The sequence below is a fragment of the Mustela lutreola genome, chromosome 9 (assembly GCF_030435805.1).
Source record: "Mustela lutreola isolate mMusLut2 chromosome 9, mMusLut2.pri, whole genome shotgun sequence".
Lineage (NCBI taxonomy): Eukaryota > Metazoa > Chordata > Mammalia > Carnivora > Mustelidae > Mustela > Mustela lutreola.
The window spans coordinates 67,563,673-67,589,450 of NC_081298.1; the positions used below are offsets into that span (position 1 = coordinate 67,563,673).

Consider the following 25,778-nt stretch of genomic DNA (forward strand, 5'->3'; position numbering starts at 1 on the left):
ATGGAGTACTTCAGCAAGGTAGTAGAACAAAAAAAAAGAAAAGGAGAAGTCAAACTCATAGAACCAAGGAAGGCTAATAAGCTATTGGCATCAAAGAAGTCTTTAGTAAATAGTAGAGACTTAGCCTCCAGATTCTTTGGAGATACAGCATTTAACATGAAAGAGTTCATCGTTCCAATAGCAGTAAGAAGAAATGGAAGAGCTTTAAGCAAGGGAATGTTATGATCTGATTTGTATTTTTAAACATTGGCTCTGGCTAATCTGGGAAGAATGACGTAGAAAGGAAGAAGAGAAGCAGTAAGACCAATTCAGAGGCTGTTATACTAGTTCAGGTGAGAGATGATGGTGGCTCGGACAAAGTTAATAGCAGTAGAAATGGAAAGCAGTAAAATCTGTTTTATAAGGCCTACTTGGTAATAAGTGGAGGAAAGGGAGTTTGCTCCAGGAGTCCTATTATGTGGATGATGCCTGACAGAACAGATTTGGTGGGGATAAGATCAGTAATTCAGTTTTGGACATGTTAAGTTGAGATGCCTGTAAGAAATCCAAAAGATGTCAAATAGAAGTGGATATGCAAGTCTGAGATACAAAGGAAGTCTGTACATTGGAGTACAGACTTTTCTGCAAATAATGACACTGAGAAAGTGATCAATATGGTAAGCTGAGCTTATGATATCCTTTAGTTCTGCCACCACTATTACTGGCATATCCATGATTCCACCTTCGTTAAGATGACAGAGAAGGTGCACATGTATATTTGTATCCATATAATAAACACATATGAGTAAGTTGATAAGCTGGGAAAAAAAGAAAGTGTTGGTGGATGGAAATTTCAGGAATCCCTGAAAGATAGTAAAAATAAAGAATCACATTCATGGAAAAATAAAACCTGATGGAGCTGCAGCTTAAAATGCACAGATCAGGGGCACCTGGGTGGCTTAGTGGTTTAAAGCCTCTGCCTTTGGCTCAGGTCATGATCCCAGGGTCCTGGGATCGAGCCCTGCATTGGATTCTCTGCTTAGCAGGGAGCCTGCTTCCTCTTCTCTCTCTCTCTCTGCCTGCCTCTCTGCCTACTTGTGATCTCTGTCTGTCCAATCAATCAATCAATCAATCAATAAAATCTTTTTAAAAAAATGTACAGAACAATAGTGTTCTCAAACCAGAATCACGTTCAAGTAGTGGGGAGGGGACCTGTAGTGTTAGAGAAGGAGGTGCATGTGGAACGACTAGGCCCACCATGACCCCTTCCCTCCACACCCTGTGAATCCAAGCTCAAGCACTAGGCATAATCCAGAGACCAGAGGGAGGCTGGGAGATCCCTCAAGTATCCTTTGGTTGTCAGGAAGTTCAAGGAGTCTCGTGCCAGGAAGACAAACTTTTGGCACATCCCTGACCCCTGGCATCATATCCCACATCAATGGATTCCAATGCTGGTAAACAAAAACAGCATACATAGATAATTGGGGACTCTGAAATGATCTTCTGCTAAGAATCAAAGAACATTTGAGGAAAACTTTTTTCAGCAAAATGAGGCACCAAATACAAAAAGCAAAAAATAACAATGAATAGGCAGCAGGCTTTGAAATAAGTAAAATTAATATTCACAGAGAGAAAAGAGAGGTTATTGCATATGTAAAACAAATCTAGATAAAATGAATTAAGTCTGTCTTAGAATTTAAAAATCTGCTTGTCAAGATGGAAAAAACCAAATGGTCTAAATAGAGTGGACACAGCTTAAAAACAAATTAATGAATTGAATGATTGAGCTAGGAGATTCTTTAGAATACAGTCTTAAATTGTGAAAGTTGGACAGTGTGAATAAAATGTCATATGATACAGAGGCCATTTTAAAGCTTCAACATTCAACTCATAGCAAATTCAAATAAAGAGAATGGAGGAGGGTTACAATCACAGAAATAATAGGAAGAAATTTCTTCATGCTGAAGACAGACAAGTTTTGAAAAGGCCCGGTAGTATTGAATAAAAGGATAACTAAAGATCTGCACTCAGACATCTTCATATGAAATTTCAGAATGCTAGTGATAAAAAAAGAACTGACTAAAAGCTTCTAGAGAGCAAACAGTTCACCTACAAAGGAAAGAAGCAGTCCTATTATTGGTAAAAACAAGTAATAGAAGATAGAAGCAGTAGTTTTGAAGTGTGAGAAAGATGTTATTCGAACCCATAATTCTATATTTGGACAACTCAGCAATTTGATGTGAGAAGAAAATAAAAACATTTTTGGATCTGCAGTGATCTATCTTTTTAGAATGTTACAAATCTTCTTTGAAAAAATTATTTATGAAAATACTCCTGACCCCAAAAAAGCGGGAGTGGGGACGAAAGAAGGGAAAGGAGTGTCGTGAAGGCACAGTATTGAGGTGAAGAAACAGTAGAGAGCTTTATAGTACACATATGTGCAGTAAAATGTTAGTTGAGCCTCAAAGTGTTTTTTTTTTTTAATCTATGATGTTAATCTTTAAATATATCAGTCTGGGCCAGATCAGCTTAACATGGGAGAGCAGAAGAAAACAAAGTTATACAAGATTCTTTTTCAGGAAAATAATTAAGATGTAGATTAACTTTATACTTCATTAGAAAAACATAATCTGAAAGATATGAAGAATAATCACAAATAGGATATTTAATGCACATCATGAGAATAAAAAATTAAAAGTTCATCATCCCAACCAAAGGCACAGAAAACAAGGAAGAATAGTAAATAAGTAAAATACATAATGACAGGAATAGGTATAGGTGATAGATATATGATGAATGGGTTAAATTCACCAGTTAGCAGAATCTCATACTTTTAAAAATAAAATACAGCTCTAAGTTGTATATGTATGCAAGATGTTTCTAAAGCAAAAAGCAACCTTGTAATTAGAAATTTGGAGAAAAATATTCCACACAAATGAAAAAGAAAGTCATAATACTGCTAATATCAGACGAAACAGAATTTAAGGCAAAATGCATTGAACAGGTCAAGGGGGGCTATTTTATATTAATAACAGTTTCCCAAGAAGATATAATTGTCCTGAACATTCTGTGTTATCTAACAACATAGCTTCAAAAATTATACTGTTTAAAAAATTCTAAAATTAGAGCAAGAGACAGGGGCACCTGGGTGGCTCACTGGGTTTAGATGCTGCCTTCGGCTCAGGTCATGATCTCAGGGTCCTGGGATTGAGCCCCACATCAGGCTCTTTGCTCAGTGGGGAGCCTGCTTTTCTCTTTCTCTATCTCTCTCTCTTCCTGCCTCTCTGCCTACTTATGATCTTTGTCAAATAAATAAATAAAATCTTTAAAAAAAAATTAGAGCAAGTTTTGTAAATCTTAATAGACTATAGTAGACGTTTCGAACATTTGAACATTTTCATCACCCCAAAATGAAACCCGGAGTCCATAAGCAGTCACTACCACCCCCTCCTTCCCAGCCCTAGGCAGTTACTCATCTACTTTGTTTCTATAGATATGTCTGTTCTGGGTATTTCATATAAATAGAATCACACAATATGTGGTCTTTTGTAACTGGCTTCTTTCGTTAGCATATTTTCAAGGTTCATCCATTACAAATCATTACTTCATTCTTTTTTATGGGCAAATTGTATTTCATTGTATGTATATAATACAACATTTTGTCTATCCATTCATCAGTTTGAGTTATTTCCACTTTTGGGCTATTATGAATAATGCTATTATTTATGAACATTCTATACAAATTTTTATGATGTATGTTTTCATTTCTCTTGGCTATATACCTGGGAGTATGTTTGCTAGGTCATTTAACATATAAATTTAAAGCCAGAGGATGAACTAGAGAAACTATTTGCCACAAATCTGTATGTATGCCACTATCTATTTTATTATTAAGGTTTTGGTGTTTTCTTGTTGATTTGCTTACGATTATATGTTGGTTTAAATAAAACATTTACAAAAGACATATAAAGAGCATTTAGACACCATTTATCATAGACAAAATAAAAATTTTTCTTTATCAAAGAAACCCAAATTAAGCAAAGGGATATTATTTTAATCTAACAATTGAGTAAAGTTATAATAAAATGATAAACATCTCTGCAAGTGAGGATATAGTGAAATGATTATTCACATACACAGCTGGTGGAAGTATAAATTGTTATATCTAGCAAATAGTCAATACCTGTCAAGATGTACTTTTATCTATCTATTTATTTATTTATTTTTAAAAAGATTTTATTTATTTGACAGATCACAAGTAGGCAGAGAGGCAGGCAAAGAGAGAGAGAGGAGGAAGCAGACTCCCTGCCGAGCAGAGAGCCCGATGCGGGACTCGATCCCAGGACCCTGAGATCATGACCTGAGCCGAAGGCAGCAGCTTAACCCACTGAGCCACCCAGGCGCCCCAAGATGTACTTTTAAAGAGTGCGTGCCATTGACCTGGTATTTCTCCCTTTAGGCATCTCTTCTAAGACAGTATTAAGAACCATTGATAAGATTTATATACATGTTTGCTGTTAGAACAAAATTATTGGAAGCAACTATAATAGAATAGTATGTCCATCAGTTGAAATATACAACCATTAAAAACACAGGTTTTCAGGGAGGATTTAATGACATAAGAAATTTCTTTATTTTTATTTTTTTAAATTTTTAAAAAATTTTTATAAACATATAGTGCATTATTAGCCCCACGGGTACAGGTCTGTGAATCGCCAGGTTTACACACTTCACAGCACTCACCATAGCACATACCCCCCATGTCTTTATTTATAAATTGCGATGAAGTTATTGATACAGAATAAAACCAATTTCTGTTTTAAAAATACATTTACACTGAAGAAAAAACCTGGCTAGTGACTGATACTTATATTTTTGTTGGTGTGATTAGGGGCTTTTTATTTCCTTTTTTACTTTTTTTTTTTTCAAACTTTCTATAGTGAATATGTATTAGGAAGAAATTGTAAAATACATATCCATGTCCATATCCTGATCAATGTCCTATTTAATTTTAAGTCTTGATATGATAGACTTTGATATAACCAGAGTGGGACTGAATTTCTTTTTTAGTTGGGGCCTCTAAATGCTTTTGGTAAAAATTTAATACTCATATTTATTCTGATTTAATACTGTATTTATTCTGATTTTTCCAGTAGCTGGACAAACATTTGTTGATTTTAAAAATGAAAGCTATTCAAAGAAAGAATGTTGAATACTTAAATGAAATAATAGAAGCTATAATATTACTATTTCAATAGAAACTAAAATACTTTTGGTTTAATAACAGCCAAAATGCTAAAGGCAGCACTCCAGTTCTTGTCTTAGAAAATGGGGAGACCTGATTTTAAAAACACATGCCTGTCATAATTTCTGGAGAGAGAGGCAGCCAATGTGGTCGAATGACAACATATCCCTAACTGACCCCTAAAGACTTTGCTGGAAAGTGGCTTGGTGTTGCTCCCACGAAAACACTCCAGGGTGAGAGTAGGATGATGCAGGGTTGGCTCTGTCAAGTTCTGTGGGACATGGGGAGTGTGGTTTAGCTTGGCCTTGTCATATCCTGAGAGCAGAATTTAAGTAAGTTGGATTTACTTGCTATCTTTCTTTTTTGCACCATGTTTGAGGTACTTTTGTGCTCATTAATACTTCCATTTGTTAATGAGCATACACAGTAAAGTAGGAAAGACAAAACAGTCCTCTTCCTCCTTTCCTGCCTGTTAGATCATTTGATGATTTTAGAGAACGAAATGGTGTTCCAAAATGAGTTTTTGGAACCCTTAGTGTATTTTCTATATCCCGGGCATCTTTATTCCTCATTATTATGGTTAATGGAGAAGTCACTGTAAAAGGAAAATCATCTTCCCAGCAGAATTTTTCATGGTAAAACCTCAAAGGTGGGAATTTGTATCTTATTTCCCAACCTGCTCTGTGGGATCAGTTATGAGTAAAAACAAAAAATCAACTCTTCAGTGGTGATATTATTAAAGTTTTTAAAACTATTTTATAGGTAGCAGGGAGGGATTATGAAATGTATTTGTAAAAATAAAAGTTAGTAAGAATCCTCTGTTTTATATTGTTTGCCTAAATCCTTTTGGGTATTTTAATCCCTTAATTATTTGTTATTGTAGAATGGGATAATGGGGAAGAGTCTTCCCCAGGGACGGTCACTTAGATGACTTTTACCTGGATTTTTGCCCCCTTACACTAAAGCAGTTTTTTTAAATAGATAAAACACAAAAATAAAACATAGAGGAAATTTGTTCAAAAAATCAGGCATCACTTACATAGATGAGTTCCTTGCCAAAGTGTTTTTACAATCTTGTCCCTTAACTGTACGTCCTAGCATATGACTTGTATTTGAAACTGCGCTTTGCCAGTATTATAAATGAAAATCAAACTTAACCTTGCAATTATTTCATTCATTTGTGACTGTAACTGAACGATTTTTGTAACTGAAAAACAAGTAATTGACTTTGACTGGGAGTATGAATAAACTCATCTATTAGAATTTGTTAATTATTCCTTAAACTTAGTTTTAAAATCTCTATTCTGGGTGTTTGGGGTTTTTTTTCCCTCACTTCAGGATGAATTGTGCCTCTTCTGTTGACGTATGGACTTCAGTTTTCTCAGCTTCTTAGAAATCACCAACAGTGTAATAAGCCATTTTTATATATATATACACACACCCTAGTATAACACCATATTTATCTTTACAAGAAACAGAATGATGATTTGAAGAAATTTTTACCAGTAATGCCTTAATTTATTAATGATGAAATATCTAATTTCCTTTATCTTTTTTTTCTTACTTTTTGTGTGTCATTGACCTTGGACAATGAAGCTAGATCAATTTCAGTTTCTACTCATGTTCATCTTTTAGCTTTCATACAGCAGCACAAAGTGCTAGGATTCCTAAAACATTAAGCTATTTTCACAGTGTTTAAAACTAGTAGTTATCATGGATGATTAAAAAAATTACCCAAGACATTTAAATTACTACCATAAAAGGAAAAGATTAATAAACATTAACTGCATTAGAATCTAAAACATCTCTGAATCATAAAATAATATGTAGAAAATCCACAGACTGGGAGAAGGTATTTGCAAAACATATAACCTATAAAAGACTCAGAATATATAAAAATCTACAAATCAAGAGGAAAAAAGAAAAATAGGCAAGGGATATGAACAGGCCATTGACAGAAGCAGAGTCAAAAAGGACAAAAATATTTTTTAAATGATCACTTTCACAGTACCTGGGGAAATGCAAACTGAAGCCAGTATAGGAAACCTTTCAGGTTGCCAAAACTTAGTCTGAAAATTTGGATATTAGCAACCATGTGGAATATTGGGAATCTTGTATATAACTTACGGGAGAATAAACTGGTGCAAAGTCTTTGGAGAGCAATTGTACATTAACAGAGTTGGAGATTGGGATTCTCTTCAAGTCAACAATTCTGTTGCTATATATTATAGCCTTGAAAATTTCCTCAAATGTGCACAGGAAGGTATTAGAATCATTGAAGCACTATTGATAGCAATGAAAATTTGGGGAAAGTATTCATCATCCTGAAAATGGAAAAATAAACTGTACTATACTCAGTGGAGTATTATATGAGAGTGAAGATTATCCAGTTAGAGTTATCTGTATTAATATGGATAAACCTTATAAGATATATTAAGATAGAAAGCAAGTTGCAGAATATGTACAGTATTATGTGATTGGTATAAAATTTTAAGATATGAAAAATAATGTTGTATACTATTTGTAAATACCAACATACAAATACATACATATATATATGTGTATGTATTATATGTATATAATATATAGTATGAATATAGAAATAAGCACTGGAATTTATGATTGTGGTTACCCTGGGTGGGGTATGGAATGGGAGAATAGAAACTGGGAGTGATATACCAGGAGTTTCAACTATATTTATAATATTTTGTTTCAACCATATGTATAATATTTTATTTCTTAAGTTGTTTGGTGGGTACATAGTATTCCTTATACACTATAACTTTTTGTTAAATAAATCATAGTTTTATAAAAAGATGCAGGAAACCTTAGTCAAATGCTAAAGGTGTTTTATCTTAGGGACTTTGGCTTTCAGTTGGTTTTAATTTCTTATACTTGTGTGCATGCGTGTATGTGTCAGTAAGGATTTATGCAGTCAGAAAAAAGCTATTTTCAATTTTTAGTGAAAATGAAAAAAAACACATTTAATATTAAGTACATTTCTCTTTGTGATAGTCCTTGAAATTTTCATCTTTCAGACCCTAATTTTGCACCAAATTAAATACTTTTTTTAAAAGATTTATTTATTTATTTTATAGAGAAAGGGTGGGGAGGGGCTGAGGGAGAGAGAAGCTTTAGCAGACTCCACTTTGAGCATGGAGCCCAACTTGGAGTTCAGTCTCAAGACCCTGAGATCACCACCTGAGCCAAACCCAGGAGTTGGACACTTAATCGACTGTGCCCTCCAGGTACCCCTCAAATACTTTTTAACACAAAATTCTAACACTATCTTTCAATTGTCTTTTTCATTTGACAAATAATAGATTTTTCTTCTGCGAGTTTTAAAAGTGAAGTATCATTTGTTTGGTCCTATTATTTGAAATGGTCATTTCAGAGATATGGCCTAGGACAAAACTGTGGGTGATTATCTTTCTAGTGACTATTTACCGGGCAGAGTTAGGTAGAATTGATGTTTAAGGAATGTTATAATAACGGTATCATAATATGACTAGCATTCATCCTGTTTTCTTTTCAAGACTAACCACTCCCACAACGCACCCCTAAATTATCTAAATTAGGAACCTTAAGATCAAGCAGGGAAGCTTTTAAAAATAACTAGCCTAGGCCACATCCTTAAAGATTTTCATTTAATTGTTTGGAGGGTGGACCATACATCAACAAGCACATTAAAATTCTGCAGGTGATTCTAATGTACAGGCCATGTTGAGAACCATTGGTTCTTAAAGTGTGGTTTCTGGACCAGCAGCATCAATATCACCTATGAACTTCTTAGAAATGCATATTCTTGCACCCATTTCCCAGGTTTATAGAATCATAAATTCTGGGATGGGATGCTGTCAAGCTTGAATGGGCATATAAAACCCTTTGGAGTCTTGTTAAAATGCAGATTGTGGGGGCGCCTGGGTGGCTCAGTGGGTTAAAGCCTCTGCCTTCTGCTCAGGTCATGATCCCAGGGTCCTGGGATCAAGCCCTGCGTCGGGCTGTCTGCTCTGTGGAGAGCCTGCTTCCTCCTCTCTCTCTCTGCCTGCCTCTCTGCCTACTTGTGATCTCTGTCAAATAAATAAATAAAATCTTAAAAAAAAAATGCAGATTCTGTTCAGGTACTGTTGGTCTAGGGTGGAGCATGAGATTCTGTGTTTCTTATAAACTCCCAGGTTATACCAATGCTGTTGGTCTGAGGATTACACCTGAGTAGCAGCAAGAAACCCTACTGAAAGCCTCTTGGACCCCAGCCCAGGCCTATTGAATCAGATTCTGATTTTAACAAGATTTCCAGGTATTTTGAATGCATATTACTGTATATGCAATTTAAGAGGAAAATTGGGAAATACCAATATCTAAAGGATATGAGAATTTGAAGAAGCAAAAATCAATATTCTGAAACACTACAAAGATAAGATAAAGGTAGGATAAAAACTGAAAATGGGCTTTCATGTTTAGTTTTTAGAAAATGGTGGTGGTGGCCATAATGAGAATAGTTTCATTGGAGTGGTGGAGGCAGATGTCAGGTAAAAGCATATTGAAGACTGAATGAAAGATGAGCACTCAGAGACAAGTGTATACACATCCCTAAAGAAGAGACGTTTTTAAGGAGGTCAGGATTTGAATGTGCTTAAATGTTGATAGGAAGGAGATAGAAGTAGTTAGGGAGAAGTTGAAGATGCTGGAGAGGCAGAGGCTAGATGCCTGCTAAGATGATGCCTAGAGCTTGCCTAAGGAAGGAAATGGATAAGAGTTCCGAAAAGAAGCTCCCAGAGTGGCGGATGGCTGGAAAGCGATGGAAGAGAGCAGGACTAGGACGGGTTGCTTCCCCTAACCTGGATAGTTATCTTTTTCTGTGAAGTAGGAGCTTCCTGTTCTATACCCCTTCTCCCAGAAGAACAGAGAATTTTTTATTTTCTGAAATTATTGTATTATTTTGTTTACTGCCTGTCTCTTCTAATGGAATGTAAACCCTTCTGTGAGGACAGGGTGTTTCTACCAGTGTATCTGCAGCTCCCACAACCTGGCACATGGTAGATACTCAGTAAGTATTTGCTGAGTGAATGAATGGTAGAGTGTCGGTTTAGTTGCTCTTTTATTGTATTTTTTAACTCTGTTGTGAACACACCATAAAATTTTGTAGCTTCTCACTAAAAATTTTTGTGGGGTATACTTGAAATGTGAGTTCCTAGTATTTTTTTTTTTTTTAAGTGAATCACTTTTCAAGCAAAGTGTGAATTTCAGAGCAGAGAGCATTAGCGTAGCCAAGTGATTGCAGTGAGATGACTGAAAAGTGAAGAAGGGTTGCTATGGTCAAAGGAACCAGAGTTCCTCAGTTTAACACCTATTGCTCCATTCCTTTCTTGCTCCATGATGCATTTTCTATTCTCGGTGGAGATAATTCTCAAAGAGGCAGATCAAGGAGAGCACTTACAGAGGAGTGTTCTTCGTGACAAAATTAGTCTTTCTAAGGACCTCTAAGTAATACAATGTGAAATCTTAATCAAAGAAAAACCTTTGTTGCAAGGGGATTCATTGATGTAGAATCTTTAAAGTGAAATTACCTACTAAAATGTACATTTATGAAAGTTCTTAGTAATTTTATTTTTTTGGCACAAAGCCCTAAGGAAGTTTTTGGTATACCGGTTAGGTCTCATATTGATTGTGCAGATGGATAGTCTACAGGCTAAAAATTATTCTAAAAATGTTCAATTCTGACATTCAAAGAGAGATTACTTTCTGTTTTGCTGAGTATTTATGTGTAATTAATGTGGATAATAAAAGAGAATCTAGAATCTAATTCTTAGTGCAAAAACTGTATGATATAATAATGTTCATATTGGAAAGAATTCTTGAAAACCCAAATTTAAAATTGATTAATTATGAATTAATTAATGCTAGATAATTATAGCAATCAGGAACAGGAAATAATTGTGTAAATATTAGGAGAACCACTTCTGATAACTTAAAAACTGTATTCTGAATATCTATTATCTGATATTACTAAGGAATATTGATGAACTCATTTTTACATATATGTGTGTTGGGGTAGGTATTGATTGTGGTCTTTAAGAATAGTACAGGGGGACGCCTGGGTGGCTCAGTTGGTTGGACGACTGCCTTCGGCTCAGGTCATGATCCTGGAGTCCCAGGATCGAGTCCCGCATTGGACTCCCAGCTCCATGGAGAGTCTGCTTCTCTCTCTGACCTTCTCCTCGTTCATGCTCTCTCTCACTGTCTCTCTCTCAAGTAAATAAATAAAATCTTTAAAAAAAAAAAAAAAAGAATAGTACAGGTAAATTACTTGTAAGATTATAGTCTCATTTCAATTCAAGAGGAAGGCATCATCATTATCACGGTGACAGGATGCCTTAAATTCATAATCCCGTAGAAGGGACTGTGAGGTTTATAGGAGTGAACCCTGCCTGCAAACTGATTATGATGCGATGCAGAGGTAGGAAAGCTGGTCTCATTAAATTATGGCGTGTGTTCACTGATGGCACATTTCTGCCCCCAGATCGCTCTTATGCTGTGGATGGTTGTGTCACGCTGTCTTTCTTTCTGGTGAGCGTGGAAAGGAATTCTAAGGGGAAAGGTCTGTATTGAGGGAAAATTCTATTGTTGAGAGGCTTTTAGGGGGAGGGTTTACTCTCAATAACTTTAAATATCATTACAGGTAAGAAAAGTTAATTTGCCTGGATTTGTGTAGAATGGAGATTGTTTCTTAGTTCCACAGAAGGAAATGCAGCATTGCTTGTCTTGTTGAACAGCAAACTTGAGAAAGTATCTTTGGTTTTGGGTGAGATAGCAGGCTAGTTGTCTGCCTTCTTTGTGCACTGTTAACTCTGGTGATATAGTTTCTTTAATAATCCACATCCGGCCCCCAAGCTGTTTACTGTATAGTATTATTAAAAAGATGTATTTCCCTTTCAAATATGTAATTGAAAGGTAGAATTTTCTCTTGCCATATACAAGGCTTTTGTTTCATTATTTATTTGGAATAAATGGGGCCAGACGGTATGAGTGCAGTTAGGTTTTGTTGGAGGGGAGCTTGCAAAGACTTTTTGAGGCATGATGTGCAAGTGAGTGTTTTCAAATCTCAGAGGTGTGATTATGTCATAACAGCTATAACCTCTGGGCTTGCTTTATTACGTTTATTAAAACAAATCTGTATGGGGGTGCTGTGTATATTTTGGTGATGAAGGAAATGAGGTGGTTAATTTATTATGTGAACAGCACTTTCAGCTAACCACAGTGTGATTCACTGAGAGAATGGTGGAAAAGCCTCACTCTGTAGAAATGGCTGTTTTTTGATTTGTGGACCATAACTTTCAACACCAGAGCATGAAGTTTATCTACAGAATGGTTCTCTCTCTCTCTCTCTCTCTCTTTCTCCTTTTTTCCTATAATGTTTTTGTCTGACTTTAAACTTGAAATTTTTTCCTTTATTTTATTTTGGGCATTTAGTGAATATGAATGATCCAAACAATCCTTGCCAGCATGTTAAGGGGAAAAAATAAAAGAAAGGGATCCATGTGTTAGGGCATTAGGGAAGTTGGTAGCATCTTTATGGTTTTCAAGCAGCCCACACAACCTCACAGGAGGCATCACAAAATAAATCAATATTCCAGACCTTCAACTAATGAGGATGACTACCTTGTATCAGATGAGTTAAGGAAAAGTGAGGAACCTATTGTTCCTCCCTTTTGTAAGATGTGTTTATCAACATACTATATTAGAATACTATAGCGCAAAAGGAAGTCATTCTCGTGAAAAGTAGTCTCTGACAGACGTTTGTTTGGAAGAGGGAGTTGACTATGGAAAGAGGTGAGGATGTAATGCCTCAAAGAAGTACACGCATGGAATGGAATCAAAAGAATACCTGCCCATCTAATGAGGAGACAGGGTATAAAGCACTTGCTGTATACTCATAAACAGCCTTTGCAAGACCAAGAAAAGTTTGTTTTCTTTGGATTTATGCCACAGCCAGCATCATGTGGTGATGTGAACCTGCCTAGAGAGAAAGAGGAAAATAGGTCATCTTCCTGGCAGTATTTCTGAAAGACCCCCTTCATTTTACAGATGTGCTATGTACCAACCATTCACAAACAGAAAGTCTTAGAAATCAGTAAGGCATTTAAAAGGTAAGAGTTCATTAGAGCATTTTATATTTGGGAACTTACAAGGATCCATGAAAAGGATGACAATAGGTTTTCTATTTTATCTCTGGTCCTTTGGAGTGGCATACCACATTTCCTCAGAGTCCTCAGTTTGCTCTAAAAATTATGTCATTCCTTCATAGCACTCCCCCAGAGAGTTGGCAAAGACCAGGAGAAACATTATTTGTGTAGTTTAAAGACAGAGCATAGAGGAGGGAGGTCCAGGCCTTTGGTTTATGTAAACAGGGGAGACTGGGAGGGAGCACTGGCCCCCCTGGTTAGGCGATTACTCAGTCATCATGAGCAGTCAGTCAGGCCTGGCGAGAATGTGTCCACTTGGAGACTGTTCCAGCCACGGCGATTAGTAATGATCATCCATAGCCCCAGACTATGAGAGAAATTTAATTTTAAAAGCAATTGGATTACAGGCAAAACTTCATTTTAGTGACATTGGTTGGGGCTCTCAAACTTTTGAGATCTCCTCACTAAGAGAATGAAACTGTGTTTTGGACATTCCAAGAGACATTAGGTCTGATACCACCTAAGCTAGCATTCACTCGCTCAAAGTGGATTTATCTTCATAACGGTTTAGTTATCTTTTGAAAGATGGAAATTTTAAAATTATTCTTGGGAATTAGCTTTAAAAAGTCTGTTACCCAAACCCCCCTCAAATGTCCCTCACAAACGCTTGCAGAGCATAGCAGGTATTTTAAAAGCATGGATAGCAGAGAAAACTTCATCCCAAGCATGCCCTCCATTTTCTCTGCCTTCCTCAGCATTTTCTCTTGCTGAGTCCTTTTACTTCTCTGCCTCTATCTTCATCTTCCTTCTAACCTTCTGTGAGCTGCTTTTTGAAGAGGTAGTGTTCCCTAGTCCCTTACTCGGGGCCCCTCCCTTCATATGGTGTGAAATACAACCAGGCTTTTAAAAAAGTGATTCCACCCTCGTTTACGATTTGAAACCTACTCAGATATGTGTTGACAAATTTAAGCAACTCTGAGTTTTTCAAAATACAAATTTATGAGCATGTTACCCCAGTAGCATTAACTGAACACAGACCCATTGATGGCAGCAGAATGCAGAAGAGAGCCAGCCCAATCTGCTAGACGGTAAGAGCATGATTTTAAATAAAATGGAGCACTGGTTGTGAGTGAGACAGCAGACATCCTCTTGTGGAGAAATCCCATGTTTATCATTAAATTTGCAAAGGAAATTTGGATTCTAGATTAAAACACTTGGTTATGGGGTGCCTGGGTTGCTCAGCATTACACATCTGCCTTCAGCTCAGGTCATGATCCTTGGGTCCTGGGATTGAGCCCTGTATCCAGCTCCCTGCCCAGCGGGAAGCCTGTGTCTCCCTGTCCCTCTCCCCCTGCTTGTGTTCCCTTTCTCTGTCAAATAAATGAATAAAATCTTAAAAAAAAAAAAATTGGTCAGTCATACCTGGGACATATAACTATGTTCATTGACAAATACTCCTCCTTGTATTTGAGGAGTTATAATGCAAGGTGTGTTTAATCAAAAGTTCCCTGAGAGTTACAGAGAGGGAACCTGCCTTAAACAGAAGTTGCATGAACATTCTCACTGGCCCCGCTCCTCCTTTCAGTATGTTGTGGTGGGAAGAACGCAGAGCCCCAGGGCAGCAAAGGAAGCTATGGTCTTACCTTGGTTTAGCTACATTTTCTTACATCTTTGGGAACATAATTTTACTTATTGTCTTTTTGGAAAATAAAGTAAGGTTACCTGTATACTTTCTGAACGAGTGTTAAAGGAAAATAGCACATGTGTATAAAAAAAGAAAGGAAGGAAGGAAAAAAGAAAGAAAACAAAAAAGATGTGAAAGTGTCTGAAGGTGCAGATGTGAAAGTGAGTTTATTTCAAATGATGGCACCATCAAAAACAAGTTCTAATTACATTGGTGGATTTTTGTGTTTTTTGGGGGGGCGTAGCCTTTGATGTTAAAGTTCTGTTTATTCCTATTATTGATTCATATGATAAACTTAGCAGGTATTCCTAGAATCATTCAATTTTAAGTTACAAAAGACCTTAGAGTTCACACTATAGATAGAAGTATGTTCATTCCGGAAGAAGCTGCAGGGAAAGCTTCCAGAACAAAGGTTCAGAGTGGCGGCATTGCTGTGGTCATAATCCAGGAATGAGGAAACAGGCCCATTGCCTGAGCTGCCTCTTATAAATAGTAATGACAGGACGTGTTGCACAGGGAAAGATAGGCATTTGAAGTTGAAATGAAAAGTACACTTTAAACTTCTGTTAGTTATTACCTACAGAATTTTTTTTGTAAGTCTATAGTACTTTACTTGTTATCCCTGCGTATCCGATTCTTCTGTTGTGGTTTGCATCTAATGTTTAAATTGACTCAGTATTTTGGAGGTGGGAGGGGAAGAGGGTGGAATAGTCAAAAACAAACACAACAGCAACAACAGAAACAAACTCCTTAGTTTGTTGGGATGCACGATCTAGTTATGGGTTGTCAATAAGAAACAGCTGTTTGTTTGTTGACTGCCTTGCCGCTCCCATAATCAAGCTGTTTCTCATCATGTAATTACCAACCCTTTAGTATTTGAGGCTTGTTGTGGATTTATAGTTGGTTATATAACGTTTGCCAAAACGTCATAGTTTAGATAAAAAATTAGTGATTCCCTTGTAGTCATTCTACTGAAATATGAATGTGGGTTGTAATAAAAGAAAGATGCCTGAAGAGACTTCTGAAATTCATTTCAAACTTCAGGGAATGTAGAGGGTGTTGTGTATGTATTTTCTAAGGAGGGGAGTATCTCTGTAACTCCTGCCCATCTTGTAGACTTAGTTGCCAATTGGAAAAGCATTCAGTGTTCTTTTCACGAGTGAAGTTGAGCGGCGCAGATGTGGGTGGCAGGATCGATTTCCTTCTGATCCAGAAGGACATGGTTTCATTCTTCTGTTCGTTTGTTCTTTCTTTCTTTTTTTTTTTTTCTGTCTTCTCAAAATCCTGTTCTGATGTTAAAGCCAGGAATGAAAGGAAATAAAGTCAAGTTTAAGTTCTCTGAGAGTCCAAGGTGATGTTTCGGCCTCCTGGATCACTTTACTAGCTGAATCTAAGCTGAATGAGCCTCCGACCCTGAAGAGAACCTATCTAGGACATTTTATAAACAGACCCTATTTTCAATCTGGATTCTGCTGAGTGAGGTCCTTTTTGAAATAAGGGTAACCTGTACTTTAGGCAAACAAGCCAGAAAGGTGAAGTTTCGATTGCTCCATTTAGTTTTACTCTTCGAAATAGAGCAAAAACATCTCCTAATCATGCCTACATCACAGCTTCTCTTGGAATGAAAGTATCTGTCCTTAATTAATCTTTTCATAATGCAGTTACTTAAAAAAAACTTTTTAAAGACTATAGTACCACGAATTTTTATTTTCATAGACTCCAAAGTAATGTCATAATTTTTTTATTTTCATAGACTCCAAAGTAATGTCACGGTTTCTTCTTCCTTTGATAGGTTTGAAATTATATTTTTTAGTATTTTTTTAGTAATTTTCTCTCTTTGATCTCAAAGATATTACATAAATTAACTTTCTCTATAAAAATATTTCTCTTGAAAGATACAAAATATGGGAATAGTAAATCCTCTTTGAAAAAAGGTATGACTAGGAAAAAGGAATACTTTAAAATTTATAAAAAGTAAAAGTTTGAGGAGAAATGTATATTTTATGTGCAGAAAGTGTTTATTTCTATTTTTTGCATGGGTTCTTAACTGTACCTTTCACCAGAAGTCTGCATCTACTCTTTTCTAAAAGTATAAGTCATAGAAGCATTTTACTTTACTTCAAAATGCTTGCTCTCTCACAGCCAATGATTCTAAATGTCAGTGGGAATTTGACTGACAATGATTTCACTAGGAGGCTGGTGACAGTCTGTACTTAGGATTATTACCAGAATATGAAATGTTCTGATTTTGTGCGTGTTTTTAATATACCATGAGAATGACATTTCATATAGCTACTTGAAACTAATTACAGTTACTATCAGGGCAAGATTTAATTCTTGATTTTAACACATGGGCTGTGCCATGAAGTTGCAGTCTGAAATTAAAAGATTATGTCTGGCTTAATCGGAACAGGTAGGAAGTGATGGAGTAAAAAGATGAATACTTTCCTAAGTGCAGCTGTGCATATATTCTTAGGGCTCCATTAGTTAGCCAGAATCTGTTGTCTTAGTAGTACTCAGGTGGATAATTCAGTCAAATGAATCACAGATGATCCACAGTAAAGAAACACTTTACTATTTGGGTGTTAGGAAGATAATTTAGTTGTAATTTTAAGAATTTCGTTCCTAGGGGCGCCTGGGTGGCTCAGTGGTTTGGGCCGCTGCCTTCGGCTCAGGTCATGATCTCAGGGTCCTGGGATCGAGCCCCGCATCGGGCTCTCTGCTCCGCAGGAAGCCTGCTTCCCTCTCTCTCTCTCTCTCTGCCTGCCTCTCTGCCTACTTGTGATCTCTGTCTGTCAAATAAATAAATTAAATCTTTAAAAAAAAAAAAAAGAATTTCGTTCCTAAATCACTTAATGGTATATTGAATTTTAGCTATGTGGACAAAAATTATTGTTACAAAAAGAAGATGTACAAATCCTTTATTCCAATACCTTTTTGGAAGGAGGAGGAGGGAGATTTAGAGATGTTACAGGATATAATTACAGTTTTCTACTTTGTTTCTCTATGTCAAACATTTCTATTTGGACAAGTTTTCTTAAAAAACTGTGCTAAAAATCCATTATTATAGAACCATTAAAAATGCTGTTTTATTATCCAGTGATTAATATCCATGGCATTTATTTTTGGATCAGGTTCATAAATATATACATTTTTCTATGTCAGTCATTGTCTAGAATTTCATTTTTGTTCTGCTTTCCATTACATACCATGAATTATATGAAATTAATTTAATCGCTACTACAAACAGAAATTGAATGTGCCCTAATCCAGAGTTACGTTGTTTGCTTTTACAACTGTAAGTCATAAGTAATTAATTTTCCAAGGAAAATTAATTCACTTACCATTCCCAGTAGCATCATATGTTGACACAGGGTTATACATAGTTTAATATTTTTCTTCAGCATGCTGGACTCAACTTTAGAAGACCTTAAATGAAAACAAATTAAAATTGACTCAACTGTATATAATTTGGAATCCTTTAAAATAAGTGTTGTTGTTAATTGCTATCATCCAAGTGATGACTCAAGAATTATATTCAAATTTTACAAAATCTCCATTAGTATATAGATAAGTCTGAAACAATATTTTTTTTTAAGTTGTTCATACGATTGTCACCATTAATATTTTCTATTCCTCAGTTACGAACAAAAACAATTTACACCACAGCCATCCGACAGCAGTAGTAAGCAGTTTTACCATCACTCAGTTGATAGGATAGTGAAACAAGGTAACTTACTTACTGGACATTTCGACCACCTAGAATAGCAGTCATCGTATCTGATTCTTACAGAGCTTATTTTCAGTATCCAGTATCAGTCAGTAGAAAGATTTCCATCAAGGTCATCTTAAAACATAGAATATGAAAGGTATCTTGTTTTAAACCCCTAAATATTTTTTATTATAATGACTGCCTTTCTCTAGTTCTTTCCTGTTTTATACTTTTTTTTCCCTTTGCTTTCCATAGAGACTAATGTGGAAAATGAAATAAGCGAAAGTCTTTCGGTTAAACAAGTTGGGTTTCCCCTAGCTCCTTCTTGTATTCTGGGAACTCAGAAAATATGAGCAAACGAAATTTAGCTTTTCTTTTGCATTTGCCAGGAGGTTATTTTGTAAGGTGATTTTTTTTTTTCTGGTTCATAGAACTCTATAAAACATATAGTGTTTATTACTTTATTTATATTTATTTAAGTCACTAAGGTGAAACTCTAGTGATGGTGGCAATGTTACAGTTTTAACAAGTGGGGGCTTATTTTATAAAGGTGCCTTTGTGGCCACAGCTTTCAAAAATGCAGGGGGTTAGCAGTGAAATGCTCTTTATACCTTTTGGAAAGAAAATTTGCTGTTTAATTCCAGTGTAAAAGTACTACTATAATACAAAATCACCTCTGTTATTTTTTATAACTGTTCATTGTTATAGTTAGTTTTTATTTTTTGTTTTGTTTTTGTTTTTAATCTGTTCTCATAAGAGTGAACTCTGTACATTCCAAAGCTGCATCAGGAAAAAAAAATAAAGTGTTTTACTTGCTACTTCTTTCATAAGGAGGATGACAGAGGTGTCCCCTTCCCTATGCTTTAAAGAGTTTCTCTGAGCGGCTTTCAGAATTATGATAATGACTTTCTTTTTTATCATCAAAGTGAAAAAATCGCATGTGTCAAGTCATGTACGTTTATGCTTACACTATGACTCGAATACAGATTGTTGGTCTGATTTAAGGGAAATCAATCTTTCCAAAATAAGTTACGTAGGCAGTTTAGGCCATGATTATTCTAAAAACTTTATTCTAAGTCTCATCATGTACCTACAGTATGATTACATATAAATATGTATGATAATTCTGCGTGCATTCTTACAGTTTTTTAAAAAATGCCTCTGCCTTCTTTCAGAAATGAACACAACAGCATTAGTTTATCCTTGTTTTGAGGTGGAAAAGTAAATGTGCGCTTGCAGAGAAATTAGCTAGTGTAAATCTGCATTATTTTCACAATATGCTCTCTCAAAGTGTTACATTTGAATGGCATGAGTTTGTCACATCTTGTATTAACTTTTATTTTGTGTCAAAATAAATACCTTTTGGAGAAACATTTAAGTTTCAATAAGCTAAGAAATGTAGAGGGTTGTATGTGTGGTGTGTATACAAAAATAGGTTGCAAACGTGTGGGGAAAAGAAGTGCTGAATTTTAGCTACGTGGTCCTTTACTCAAAGCCAGCAAGTGCGCATAGTATGTTAAAATATACAAGAATTATAGATTCAAGGAATAGTGTTAGGAGAAGCAAAATCTTACTTTCCATGATCATTTTGTTGATTGAGTTAGAATAGAAATGACAAGACTTTGTGATAGAAATATGAATGCTCTTCTTAAAAATTATATAATGTGGAGATGGTACAAAGTTTATAGTTTCCTGAATAATAGTTGTGACAGATATTAAAAACTATTTGTGCTATTTGTGACAAGTAGACAAATACGTGTGTGTGTGTGTGTGTGTGTGTGTGATGATTCTGAGGAACTTCGAGCAGATGCTTGATTTTGGCAAATAAGATTTTATTTTTAATCTGTAAGCAGAGCATAAATAATCATTCTTATTCCTGAATAGTTCCTAAAGTATGGTGCAAGTGTGGTTTGCAGATTGCTGATACCTGTTGGAGAATGATATTGATGTTTTGTAACATATTACTATTCCTTAGAGTCCTTAGCAGTACCACTAGGTAAAAAGTAAGTTTGTATTTAACAAGATACACAACTATTAGTTTGCATTCTGTACCACACTGTTCTTTCAAAAGACTAAATTTAAATGAGTTTGTACTTCACAGTAGTAATAATTAAATTAAAGGGATACATAGGAAAGTAAAATGGCACTTTACCTCCACCTGAAATTAACGAAATTTTCCCAAGTCCTTTAAAGCGAATCATGCTCCCAATCATTACCTCATACCACACTATTGACAGTAGGATAGGATGGGTTACATTTTTGCTTTTACTAGAAACTCAAATAAAATGGTAGTCAAGATAAAGAGTAGTACTACCTTAGAATATCCTCTTTTATGCTTCTTTTAATTTCATATACATTATATTATGTCCTTTTGGCTATACATCAGCTTATCTAGATACTACTCTTTTCTTTTGTAAGTACCACTCATAGTTTTGGGTTGTCTTCAATCTGATATATAAGAATGCTGCTTCTTCAAGAAAACTTCGTGTATATATAAGAATGCAGAATAATTTAATGGTCCCCTTTTGATGGGTTTAAATGAAATAGAGAGTTGTTAATTGCAGTGAATGGATTTCCTCATTTGTCCTACTAAACCTATTTAGTCCTAATAAACAAAACTAAATCAGAAGAAGAAAGTGACAGGAGAACCTTTAAGTATTTAAGTAATGTCCTGTCTCCAAACTGTCATATCGTGTTTGCATATTAGCCCAGAAAATTTTTTCAGTATATATATATATATTTTTTTAACAAATATATATATTTAACAAATATATATATTATTATTTTTAGATTCTGATTTTTATTAAAATTATATATATATAAAAATTTTCAGAATCTAAAAATAATTCCTCAAATATAATAATATTTAATTATATATAAATATATAATAATAATTATATAAAAATATAATAATTCCTCAAATATACACTTGAGGAATTATTTTTAGATTCTGATTTTTATTAAATTTGCAAAAACTCAGAGAACCTCTTTAACCAATAAACATTGCTACTACGTGTATCATTTTAGAAGGAACCCTAATTAGAAGCTATTTATTATTTTTTTTGAGTTTTACTATTTACTCAAATTTATAGGAATGCTCAAAATGTTTTTTTTTCCCCTCTATATATGTAAACAGAATGAAATTAAAATTAACTGGTGATTTCCCCCCTGGAGTGATTAAAAGAAAAGTATTGTATTTTGCTAATAATAAACTTGGACTTATTTTGAAGTTATTGTACATTCTACATGATATAATGTGGAAATAAATTCTCAAGGAGTAAGGAAAGAAAGACTATTCCAGCTAATAAGAGAGTTTCATTCTAGAGGGGCCACCAAAGAGTCTGTCATGATTGACAAGTATTCTAGTGGAGTCTTTCTTCTCTTTTTCTCTTTTTTTTTCCTATAGCAGTGTTGAAGTCAGTCAAAGTATATATATACAAAGCTGAGTGAATACCAGTTTCCCCAGTACAGGGGCTATTTTTTCAGGAAGTCTAACTCAAACCAGATGTTTTGCCTAGACCCAGAGTTTGTTGCTGCCAAGCATCTCATCAGAGGTCAGAGTTCTGGGCTCCGGGCCCTGCTAGAATTCTTTCACAAATTGCTATTCGGTGAGGTTTTAATCCTAATGGAAAGAATAATGTGCTTGTAAAATCTGCAGTTATTACAAACACAGTATACATATTGTGGACTTCAAATGACTACATATTTCATTCCCATAAACAGGGAACACAGATGAATGCCTTGTGTGATAGCTTTAGACATTCTCACTAAAATCTAGCATACAATTTATACCACATTAACCATTTGCATTTGTAATTCCCCCATAAAAGTAGCTGTTATCTTTGGGTGACAACTGGTAACCAACTCATGCCCCCCCCCTTTTTTTAACAAGCTCTACACCCTCATATAGCTGTATAAATGCAAGAATTAAAAGCATTTGGGACCAAATATTGGATATTCTCTTAGGAAGATCTATGAAAGCTGTAGTACTAAGTAAAAAGTTCTAAAAGTAGAGCAAAAGAAGCCATTGTGCCAAGACTTAACCATCCCATATTTGGAAACACTTTTGATAAAACTGAATTCATTTACTCAAATTAGGATGAAGAGTATTTCTTTGTAATGGAGAATGTGATTGGTGTATGTAACTGAACTTCAATTGTGCGTCTTTTGAAAAATTAAGGGAGATTTGTGAGATTTATTTTATCTCTGCTTACTGATTTTTTATGCAGATATTATTAGTTGCTTATTTTAAGGCTTTGAATTGTTGATTATAAGCCTAAGAGAAACTTCCAGGTAGATAAAAGTGTGTGAAACCAGAGCATCACAATGTGGGCTAGAGTTAATTATGTTAATTAGACCATACCTACTAAAACTAAATCTGCATTTGGGATAGATGTGTGTTAATTTTTGTGTCAACAAAACAGAGAGAGTCTTAATTTCTGAAAATGAGAGAAATTGAACTTAAAAAAAAAAAAAGACAGCAGATTCTAGTGTCCCTGAATTATCTCATAACCATATTAAAACATTTTTTGGTTTGTAGCATTTATTTGGGAGTTAGAGCCTAACTTCTAAATGCCATCTGTTTGTTTTCATTTTTAAGTGTCAACAATATTGGGCATAATAAATATATAAACAAGGCTCAAACAGTTTCTCTAAATCTTCCAAATACGTAAAAATTGGTTAATTATGGGAGTCCAGAAAATTCTAATAGAACGTTATGATATAGGTAGTACCTTTTAAACTAAAGTTTTGATTTTGCCCTTCATTTCTGCAAAAGAAAATCAACATTAGTATCATCTCTATAGCACAGATACAGTTGCATTGGTAGGGAGAGGAGTCATAATTCCTGTGAACATTTAAATTCTATTAGCTGCCAATAAGTGAAAAAAATATTAGCTCAAGTGTGTGACGTAAAAAAATGCAGAGCATTTGTGTTGCATTACTTTCAAGTTGTGGAACAACTTTTAAAAGCTATTTTCTCATTAATCTTTATGCTATTTTAAGCCTCTGAAGACCTAGCATGGTGGCGGATCTTCTGCAGAGTGTTATTTTCTGATATTATCTCCCTTTCCACATAAATGCTTATAGTATATCATATTTACTGCTCTGTTATTTAGTTTCATCTTATATCATTGCTTACAAGAGACTTTTTCTTGGGAAAAGGTGCAAAATTGCATGGTATTTTTATTATCTTTGACATTCCAAAAAGTGAAATAATGTGTTTTTTTATTTGATCATAAACTGTAATTGGTGGATGCCCCTCATCCACCATACAGACAGGTGACACCGTCATCAATTTCTGTAAAGAGGTTGAAAACAAATGTCAAAACTTGAGGCTACATTTCATTCTGTATTGCACAATCATTCAAGTGCAATTAAAAGAATAGTCTGAGACTGTGATCAGTTAATGAGAAACAAACAATCTCATATTAATGAGTTCCCATTTGCCAATAATTCTGTCATTTGTAACTTGAATCAGTCATCACCCCTGCAAATAGCCCTTTCAAGACATTATTTGCAATTTTGTCTTCTGTTTTCTGTCCTTGATGTTGTGAAAATGGCCGTCTACTGTTACAGGAATGAAAAGAGATCCCGTTCAAACATCTTTTGTGTTTCCACTTTCAGTGAAAAATGTTTTTCAAACCTGCAGCTGGTTATTTCTGCAGGAGTTCCCACTTATGCTCAGATTTGATTGACATTTTGAAATGGCAGCTTTTCATGAAAAGCTGTTAACTTGTAGAATTCAGTTATGGTACTAAGACAGACTGACTTTGTTCTGTGGCTGGGACCTGTCCAAACTAAATAGAACCCTGCATCTGAATTTAATAGTGCTACTCAGCCAAGATAGGGCAGTTTTGCCTTTTTTTCTCCAAAACTCTGATGCTTCTTATGTGTTCTAAAACTAACTTGATGGATATTCATCCCAACATCTTTCTGTTCTGTAACCACTTTAATTGACATATATAGTCATTCTCTTATTTACCCCCTTAAACATCTAATACATGAGGACAGTGCTTTAAGATATGCTGAGAAGAACTTATTTCACAATTAATGTTATAGAGCACAAAAAATTTAGGAATATTAATAATTGTTTTCTTCCACTATAATGGATCTAAAATGTTTGGGGACATGTTGCTACTAGGACTTACAGATTCATTTGCTCTGTGAAAATATTTGAAAACCATTTTGCATATTATACTATACAAATAAGGTTTACTAATATTATTTATTTATTTACCCAACAAATAATTGTACCTTCAGTTTCAAGGCAAATGTGCTATAAACCATGGGAATCTCAACATGATCCCTTGCCCTTAGGAACTTGGAATTCAGTATCTTCTTATTAAACTAACTAAAAAGTAGTGCTTCAAAATACACCAATTTATAACATCTAGTGATAATGATGTTCAGTTTTTCAAATGCCTAGCTGTTCTTGTACTTGATTTCCATATAACAGTCTCATGCGGCAAGTAAGAAAATTTAGTATCCTAGTCCTTGTGGGGGTTTTTGTTGTTGTTGTTTTGTGTGTGCATGTGTGTATGGTCCCATGCTATCTGTCAGGAAATATAAAACTCTGATTTCACTTCCAGATTTTAGGGCACTATTTTTTGTGTTATGTTGGGCTCTTAAACCTGAACTTGATATCTGGTTTCACCTGTCTTAAGACAGAGAACTGAGACAGTTAATCACTAAAGACCCTGATCACTTTTGCGTAAGCCCTAATCTTCCCTTTCTTAGCTCCTACTCCTGCAAGTTTAATTGAAATAAGGGACTCAGAATGATTATATGCTTTATATTAACTGTTGCTGGCATATTGCTGCTGCTTTACCCTTAGGCAGATGGTCTACATTCCAGATCACATCCTAGTGTGAGCTAGAGCTGTACTGTAGACCCTCTGAGAATGTTCCTGTATGTAAGATACAATGTTTTAATTTTCATTCTGATAGCTCTAAAGCAGAAAGAAAGTCAGGGTTG

At 35.0% G+C, this 25,778-nt stretch overlaps 1 protein-coding gene across 3 annotated transcripts in view; it reads left to right on the forward strand.

Moving 5' to 3' along the window:
• SRBD1 (S1 RNA binding domain 1) overlaps window positions 1-25,778 on the forward strand; it is a 197,806-nt gene that overhangs the window by 117,225 nt on the left and 54,803 nt on the right. Inside the window, exon 17 of one of the 3 annotated variants that reach the window (XM_059134567.1) lies at window positions 11,745-11,791. The exons of the other annotated variants lie outside the window; for them this stretch is intronic. Within the exon in view, the coding sequence (XP_058990550.1) occupies window positions 11,745-11,791 (47 nt within the window). The remainder of the gene's footprint in view (window positions 1-11,744; window positions 11,792-25,778) is intronic. 3 annotated transcript variants of the gene reach the window in all.